This window comes from Sinohyriopsis cumingii, chromosome 17, assembly GCF_028554795.1.
Source record: "Sinohyriopsis cumingii isolate HCF-2022 chromosome 17, ASM2855479v2, whole genome shotgun sequence".
Classification (NCBI taxonomy): Eukaryota; Metazoa; Mollusca; class Bivalvia; order Unionida; family Unionidae; genus Sinohyriopsis; species Sinohyriopsis cumingii.
In genome coordinates this window covers 103,656,439-103,666,326 of record NC_142977.1, presented here as the reverse complement: position 1 = coordinate 103,666,326, position 9,888 = coordinate 103,656,439, and the positions used below count along the sequence as shown (strand labels likewise).

The following is a 9,888-nucleotide window of genomic DNA, read 5'->3' as shown; positions in this document are numbered from 1 at the left end:
TTTATAATGCCCTAATGCGAGTGTGTTTATAACATCAGTACAGTATCACTTGTCATCGAAATTAGTTAATCCTTGTTTACCTATTTTATCCATTTTAATTTCATGGCAATAGGATCTTATCGTGGTCATTTCTGCAATGTGAGTTCATTCTTCATTAAATAAAACCTGGCAAAAATTATCATGAATAAATTCTTGTTTACCACAGCTTTTTAAACACTTTTCGCCTTCATCATACTTTTCTTAGGATTTGAACATAATACTGAATATATCTTGCTTCGAAGTTCTACAAATTTGATAATTGGCTCAAAACAAAATTCGTCTTTCATCTTACCAATGACTATTTTAGTTGTAGAGTTGTGAAATCCTGTACTTGGTGAGACGTCAGATAGATTGAATATTTCTCTATTATTATATATATCCTGATACACATCATCATTAACATAATCAACTCCATCAATCTCATATGCGAGTGAATCATTGTCTGTGAACAACAATTTTGCACTTGGCCATTTTTTCTTTACAAAACCATAATGAAAATCGTATGAGATTTCTAACACAGATGCACCGATGTAGATAGGTTTATTAAGTACTAAGTTTGTCTTATGTTTTTTAATGATAACGAGATTTTCATTGATGTGTATTAATCCAGCAAACTTTTCTGACGTGACCAACTTGCTGCATTGTTTAGGATTATTAATGACCTCAATATCAACTCTGTTACGAATATTTTCCATCTTCTTTCCCAAAATATAGTTGTTCATCAGCTTGAAAAAGTCTTTATCAAAATCTGTTGTTGCTATTGTTCGCATATCAGTGTTGAATTTAATATAATCTGCCATCCATCATGAATGTTTTAATTTTAAAATTCAATGAATTTTTTTGATAATAAGTCCATTATCAAGCGACTGTTTAAGCAAACTGTAATGACAAACATAATTGTGTTTACTTTTTCAACTGAACATGGCTTTCCTTGCCGGTGTGATAACTGTTCTTTTGACAATAAAGAATTATGGTATTATCATTCGTTCTGCCATATAAGGGTAATCATTATGATAATCATGCAACAATTTAAGATAATCAACATTGACTTCAACGAAATAAGTAAAATCTGAATTGGAAAGATCTAAAGTGATATTTTTGTTTCTGTGAGAATTTTTTTTTTATAGTTTCCCAACCAAGGCATTCATTCTGACATTGCCCATGCATAGTAAATTGAAAAAAATTATTTTGCAAGATAAGTTTTATTATTTTACAAATATCTTCACTAGATAGTGTGCTATTATTAGGACTGTTATCAAGAAAATATTTACACACTTCAATGCAGAATGTTGGTATATGGTGATATTTAATGTTACCAGGATTGAGTTATCAGATAGCTGTGGAAAAGACTTCACTTTTTAATGAAATCAGTAGTACCTTTAATGTATGAAGGAAGTGATTTCATTAAAGGTTGTAAAACACTAGCAATAAATTTGGATAGGTTTACAGTACATGAACTACAACCTCATGTAATGGGTCATCCTGGAAAATGTAAACGTAAATTATGGTCAGAGTTTTAGGTAATATGTAGAATTGAGGTGTATGTATGTTAAGAGGGAAAGTATCAAATTTTTCATATACAGAATTATTATTTTTAGCGATTTCATTAATGCGTGTTGAAATTTTCGATTTAATTTCTATTGATGGATCTTCATTAATGTTTGTAGTATTTTTCATCATTTAATAGATGTTCAGTTTTTACCATAATCTTCTTGATTCATAATAATAATAGCATTTGATTTATCAGCCTTTTTAATCACTATACTGTCATCATTCATTAGATTATATAAAGACTTAATTTCATCCTTAGAAATATTACTATGATATTGCTTTTGATGATTACCAATTAATATCTCATTTGTGATCACGTCAGTATAAAAATCTAAATAGAAATCATGTCCACTAGGTGGTGTAAAAGATGATTTAATTGTCTTAAAATAACCCATTTTTTTAGAATGAAAAGAATCCTATTTGCCTTCTGAATTGTTGTATGCTTTATCATAAAAAAAATTATTTTAATTGTATGCATCTAGAAAAATGACAAATTTCTTCAGCTAATTTAATTTTATTGTGATAGTTCAGCTTGGGACAAAATTTTAGGGGGGCTGAGTGGTCTAAAGCGTTCTCCGTTACGGATCACTGCCATCTCACCTCTGTCTGTGTGAGTTCGAGTCTTGGATTCGGCCAATGTTGGTATGTGAGAAAGCTTGCCAGTAGCTTCTTGTGGGTCGGTGGTTCTTTCCGGGGTTTTCCTGGGTTCTTCCTCCACCATTAATGCTGCCCGCTATGTATAGCCTATCGTGCGCTAAAAAATGGCGTTAAACCCCACAGTAACAAAATTTTAGCCCTTTGCTTAACAGTATATAGTCCTTATCAGTTAATCTTCTATGTGAGAAGTTTGACACGGTTTCTTTACCTCTCTTAAATTTTTTTCTTCGCTTTTTTTCTTTTTTCCACTCTCTTCTACTATTGAATATGTGGATCCTCCTATTCTTTTGTCTTGTGATGTCATCTCTATTAGTCCTTGTAAAATCTTTACCAGGTTTGTCAATGTCTTTCACATGGTCACTGTTACATTTAGATAATGAAAACTTTTTTTAAAATTATATTATTTTAATAATAAAAATTAAAAATATTAATTAATAATTAATAATTTTAATGGTTTTAATTTTAATCAGTTGTAATTTTAATTAATAATTAAAAAGAATAATTAATAATTAATAATTTTGTAAAGTTATGTAACATAAACATTAATTTTCGGCGTTTGTGTTGTTTTTTTATCCCAATTAATTAAGATGAGAAATACATCATCAATCATATCTTTGAGTACTTACAATGTCTACATTTATTTAGATTTTAAAGAGCCAGCCAAGCTGATGCATCTATATTTAAACAAAATCATTTTGTATAATATCAAATCATTTAAATATTTACAGTTGTATATAAACATGATGGCCCTTTTTGAATCATTTTGCTGTCTTGAATTTTGACTAATCAATTGAATTTTTTAAAATTAGAAGTTGAAAAGAAAACAAAGGTTTTTTCTGTTCATTTCATATTATTTCTTTATCCTTAGTAGGATTAAATTAAGTAGAGAATGAAAAGGTTTACAATGTATATCCTTTGCAGTTTAAATTATACTTATGCACAGTTAGGTAAATTTCAATACAGCTATATTTGTTTTTAGTATTAAATAATGAATCAGTTTTGTTTAGTGAATTAACAGCTGTCTAAATGAATTTAGATGTTATGGGAATGTCTCAAAACAGAAGCAGATTTAATTCCTAAAAATGCATATCTTTTATGCCAAAATGTTGTTGATTACATTCATAGATGATACTTGCAGAATACAATTTTGTCCTAAAAAAAAAGACATGGAAAACTTGTGACATATTTTTCTTCAGAAAGTTGGGGGGACCCTGACTAACAGAAATGTAAAATACACCATGTCTTTTTAACAATGGTGTGGTATACAGCAGCTTTAATTTACATAAGTCACTACAGATATAAGTTAAATGTACAATTCTGCATGTGTAGATAGGCATTTCAAAACTTTTATATTATAAATATTTTAATTTATGTAATAAGTAAGTTTTGAAATGCCTATCTGCATATATAACATTGTACATTTAAATAACATGCCTTGGGACAAATTTGTTTGACCAACCCCACATAAATCCGCACTTGCCAAATCATAATTTATCATTCTAATTGACAGGCTGTAGAATTGTCCTTTAGATTAATTATGGCTTCTATAGACTGTTTTCACTAAGACATTTGATTTTACAGCTAATAATAATGTAACGTTCAGTCATTGTTGTACAAGTATTTTTAACTATTCTTCTCAACTATTAGACTTAAAAGTGAACTCCTTGAGAAGTTGAAACTCGAATTTCAAGACAGTCATGTTAACTTTTTACCCTTCAAAATTAAGAAATAGTCCAAGAGACATAATTGGATCTGTGTTTCATTATTGATTGATTTCCAAGAGACATAATTGGATCTGTGTTTCATTATTGATTGATTTCCAAAAGACATAATTGGATCTGTGTTTCATTATTGATTGATTTCCAAGAGACATAATTGGATCTGTGTTTCATTATTGATTGATTTCCAAGAGACATAATTAGATCTGTGTTTCATCATTGATTGATTTCAAGATAAATTACCACTCAGACAGTAAATCTTGCTTAAATATTAATGTCTCTCAGTGAATGCAAACAGGGATCATACAGGAGACAAACTTACACTCATTAGTTCAGAGCCTCTTTGGATTGCACATGGCAAGCCATGTTTTAATTTACTGAATACATCATAATGCTGTCCATTGGAACCATAGGGTATGGCGTGAGAATGCCTTATAATGACATAGGTAATACATATAATTTTTGCTACATATAATTTTACGACCACTTAGTGAAATGGGAAATGCAACCATTCTCATCTGATAACATGAACTGTGTTCTAATGAAGGGCCTTACAGCGAAGAAGTACGGTACATAAATATCTTACCAAGTATGTACAAATAGTTTCCTAACCACTCAAAAACCTGAACATAATATTTAAGTATAGTTAAGGTCATAAAGTCACATTTGTTAAACTTAAATTAAGGTAAACTTGATCTGATCATGTAACAATTTTGGATCAATAATGATGCATACATTTCTTTTCAAAACATTATATCTAAAGTTGTTATTGAAGAATTTTGCTTCCTGAAAAGATATTTTCTCCAGTGAGAATGAAGAATGGTGCTCTCTATTTCAGACTGATGGAGAAATCACCGATTTTGTTAGTTTTTATACACTTCCATCGACAGTGATGCACCACCCAACACACAAGTCACTGAAGGCAGCTTACTCCTACTACAATGTCAGTTCCAGGACACCCTGGGTTGATCTAATGCAGGACGCACTCATTGTGGCTAAAAATGTAAGTCCTTTGGATTCGCCCAGTGATGGTAATATTCATGTTTCATTTTTTTAAATCCCAGCATTTAGCTTTATTTCTCTGAAGCTGGTGCATGTAAAAGCTTGAATCCTGATAGTACTATTTGCTTCCAGCAGAAGTAGGTTACAGTGGTAGTGTTTCAGATTTTGGCATTAAACTCCAATTTTTCTAATATGATCACAAGAGTTGGTATATTATTGTGAGCCTTGTATTTTTTTAAAGTTGTCAAAAGTTTAAAAATCTTCTACCTGGTACCCATTGATCCTGATGATTGGTTACCCAGGAAAATTAAATGTGTACGAAAAACCCTGAAGTCCACATTTTTTTAAAATTCACAGTATCCAATAAAGATCATAACCTAATGTCATCCACTACAAAGTCCAAGAATTCATCCTTATTGTCTAACTAAGTTTTGAAATCCCCCATCATCATCTAGTACATCATCTTGGTCTAGTATAGTCATTGTAAATATCATCCGATTCCCTTTCTGTGGTCTCTCTTTCATATGCGGATGCTTTTTTAAAGATTGAGCGAGAGCTTCGTAAGTAACACTTTCATCATACAGTTTATTAAATCTATTAAAGGTTGCAGCTGAACACATCATTTGCGTGGCAAGACCAAATAACCACCCTCTTTTACTTGCTACTGTACCACACTTGCGGCGCAATCAAAGGGTTGTTATGTGGGAAAATAAGCTATGAGATTAAGGTCATTTATCCACCTCTGCTTGCACTGAAAAAGTTCATGTATTAACTGCTGCCTTAATAAGCACTGGGAGAAAACTTGTATGTTGTATGAGAATTTTCACTTAAGTTGGTTGGCACGTTTGGTATGGATTTTTTAACTTATCTTACAATACCTAGCATCAACAATGTATTCGTATGGGCTTCACCTATTGTGAATGCAGTGTTTTTCATAAACCCAAGTACCAGTTTTCATGGATTTTGGTTTGGTTTGGTATTTTTAAATTATAGCAACACAAATAGGGTATATAGTAGCTGACCCAGGCTGGTCCATTGGTAAGATTTGAACCAGCACCATTCCGTTGCAAAGCTGGCATGCTAACTATTGAGCCACTTTGGTTCTGAGCTTCATGTGTTTAATGGCTGCTACAAATCACAAATTTAAAGACCTAACAGATTTCTTCTTTGGAAATGGTGGAACCCCATACCCAATCCACAAATTTAAGTACCCCATAAAATATAGGTGTTTTGTTTTGGCAAATGAATGGGTGGTCCCAAATCTTGAAAAGCAGCCAACTTTTATACAAGGATTCCTTAAGATGCATTTTATGGAGACTTATTAAATTTTTTTTGAATTCAATTAATTTTTGTGTACTTCAGACATCCAAAGTTTACTCACATAAAATGGTATTTTCTACTGGTTCCATCCATGATCTTATTTTAATAACATCAACCATGCACATTTTAAGCTTTGTTTTGAGAAATACAGTAGACTAAGTTAATGAACATTATCTGAATACCTGGTATTATTTAATCTGTTTGTCTTGTCCTGGCTAAAAAAGTTTTTTTTTGTTTAAATCTTTTTTACTCCTATTATCTGAACAGCAATTATTCAAGTGTACACCCATAATCAAAATAATTTTCAGGTTGGAGATCATTTAATCCTATTGAATTCTAATCCTATTGAGAAGGCATCTTTAAATATAAAGAAAACATTCAAAAAAACTTTTTTTGCTCCATTATAATTTTGAAATTTGTATGCAAACGAGTAAGTTTTAGGTTTTTCCTTGCAGAACAGACTTACTTGATTGTTCTAAGTAGTGCTACAAATATGTTTAACGTTATCATCAACCAAAGAAAAATCATTGTAAATTTTAACATTTAAAATTTTGTTTTAAATGATATCAACCTTCAGAAAATCCTTGAAATGAATGTTATTGTCCACTGTGATACATAAATTTGCAGTGTTAAGAAGGATAAGGTGGAAGGAAAAGAATAAAATTGGTCATTTGGAAACGAAGAAATAGGCTATTTGAAAGACGAGTCACTTTCTTTAACAGTGGTGCTTCAAATACACATACTGTTACTAAAACTTGTGAGCTGTGGTCTAGAGACACAGTAGTTTTCCAATTGATTAAAAGTAAAAATATGTAATGTACATTTACAAGTGAGAGAGATAGCACTGGTACAAAACTTTCAGTGCATGGCAATATGGTTTAAACTCATTCGGCCCCGATCCCGTCTGTATGAGCTTCATATGAAGACATGAGAAATATTTTGGAAAAATGTATGGTATAATAATAAAAGTGAAGGAATACATTTTGTTTGCAATAATGGGGTGGGGAGAGGTGGACCACCACAGATGTAAATAGGTTAGACTGACTTCTTATCTTGTTCATCATGCAAGCAGATTACAACGTTAACATCGTACATGCTACTCTGTATACATCCAGTTCACATTTGACTCCAGATTTGGCATAACAAAGTGTAGAGTGTGTATTTGAAGACAAAAATTACCATATAAAACAATTAAATAACTTGTTTTCAAAATATCCACATAACAGAGTGTAGTCATTAGCACTTTTTATTCACAGTGCTGGGACTTCACTGAAGACTAAAGAAGCCATAATTGTCGATCTGGGTGAAATTAAGTGAATTAAGAAAATTATTGCAAAGTAATGGTGTAGAAAGGAAACACTCATCATATTATTAATTTCAAACTGGATTCAGATGAGAGCAGTGGCATAGCAACCGCCCAAGCAACCCTTTCTGGGGGGTGGGCCCAAAATTCCCATCAAACATGCAAAACATTTTTAGGAGAGAGCCCCAGAATTAAGTTTGGGGGTGCAGAATTTCTGCCAGTGCAACTGGTTTGGGGGGCTGTCACTTTAGTTGGTTATCAGAAATTATTTACCAATGCCCATGAAAACAAAGAAATGTCTTGATAGTTCCATGGGACTTTATTGTAGGTCCATGGGACTGTATTGTAGGACTGTGTGTGTGTGTGTGATTAGGATTTTTAATGTAGCTTTAACAATTTTTCAGTCATATCGCTACGATGTCTGCAGTGTGGCAGTTTATAGTGATGTCTAGCACTGGAGAATCATGCTGCAGACATGTAACATTATGTCCCACCCAGTCACATTATCCCGACACCAGGCCAACCAGTCCTAACACTAACCTGTTAATGCTGAGCACCTAGTGAGGCAGCTGTTAGTACCATTTTTGTAAGTCTTTGGTATGACTCAGCCAGGGTTCGAACCCACGACCCTCCGTGTCTGAGGCAGATGCTGTAACCACTATGCATTGTAGGACTGAGATCAATAACAGTTCTGTTACAACAACACAGCAATTTGTGTTTCACGATGTGACTGTTTCAGCATACATTTATTTTTAAAAGGGAAAATTATGTACATGTGTAACTTATACAGTATGTAACTTGTACACATACAGTTTATAACTAGTACACATACAGTATATAACTAGTGCACATACAGTATTTAACTTTATATAACTTGACAGGAATGTATAATGCAATACATTGCCTACCTGGTTATGATTCTAAATTCTGATAAAAATGTTCAGCAAGTAAATTATTGTACTTGTACAGACTTGTTCATAATGAAATTTGTCTCAAATTTGCAGAGCCCAAAACATTTTATACTTGGTGCTTTCAAAATTGTATGTATTATTAAAACTACAGAGAAATCTGACATAAAACTTTAAAACAAAATATGTTTCAAGAACAACTTCAGTACTATTAGCAGCTTTTTTGCATCTGGACTAAATGTTTCGCAAGCAACTTGTAACTTATTTCAGTGATTTATTGCCCTTTAGTGTCAGCTGTATACCTCTCCCTCGATAACTCATGCACATCGGGGTCCAAAAATATCGACCGCACTATAAGTGAGGTGTGAGTTATTGAGGGACCTATAAAAAAAAAGGCAAAACCAAAAAAACGATTGACGTAAAGGCAAAAGGGGAGTGGGTGGGTTGGCAGGTTATAGTGTTGAATACTCAATTTATAATTGTGCTGAGATTAACTGTGAATAAATATCTCTTCATAACGGTGTACTTTATTTTTTTTCCTCATAGAGCAACATTAATTTCAGGATAAGTTACAGTATATTGAGGAGATCATCAAAAACATTATTCCACATGGTTTCTGTTTGTTTAATACATTTACCTCTTAACACATTGTGCACTATGTCACTAATGTGTGTGTTTAATTGGATACATTCTAGTTTTATTGTTTGATCCAAATTAGACAGGTTTTTTTAATACAAAAGATCGACACTCGTTTTGAGAAACATTGTCGATCGAATGAATGATAGATAGATTTGATTGTGGTAGAAGTAAAATGTTTAAAAAAATCACAAGGGTTAATCATTACCAACATGAATTTAATGGGTCTACAAATTTAAAACAACGTAAATTTGAACACAATAATACTTGCCATTTATGACACACTTGACAAATACATCTTCACATTTTAACAAAATCCGTTAATTTGTTTTGTGTTACGCCCAGATTTCTCTGCCGCCAAGCAAAATCCCTCAGATTTCTCAACTGTGTGATCTTTACATAGTCAACATTTTGGGTCTCCAGCCACCGTATACAAATGTGAAACCATTTTCAGTTGGTCAAATGAAATGAATTTTGATAATGGTAGGTAACCACAAGAACTTATGCTCAGATTTGCATGCCTTTGAATTGTTTCCTTGTACCTCCCTTGCTTGATTTGATACAAAAGACATATTCAGAGTGATAAAACAACACGTCTCTTTTTATTGATTTTTTAGTGCAACAAACACTTCCCCAAGTTGTTGATCAAAACAAAGCCAGCATGTAATTAGGTTCTCACAGAAGTATACTCACTTGTTTCAATGTGATGGTCGATTGACGCTTTTCATGTTTCCATAGAACAGAATATGTTGCA

General features: G+C 32.3%; 1 protein-coding gene across 2 annotated transcripts in view; it reads left to right on the top strand.

Annotated features, from left to right (window-relative positions):
* The window catches only part of LOC149779590 (glycylpeptide N-tetradecanoyltransferase 1-like), a 63,687-nt gene that overhangs the window by 39,760 nt on the left and 14,039 nt on the right, over nt 1-9,888 (top strand). For both annotated transcript variants that reach the window (XM_089940354.1, XM_089940353.1), the window contains exon 11: nt 4,804-4,968. In XM_089940354.1, coding sequence (XP_089796480.1) covers nt 4,804-4,968 — 165 coding nt within the window. The remainder of the gene's footprint in view (nt 1-4,803; nt 4,969-9,888) is intronic.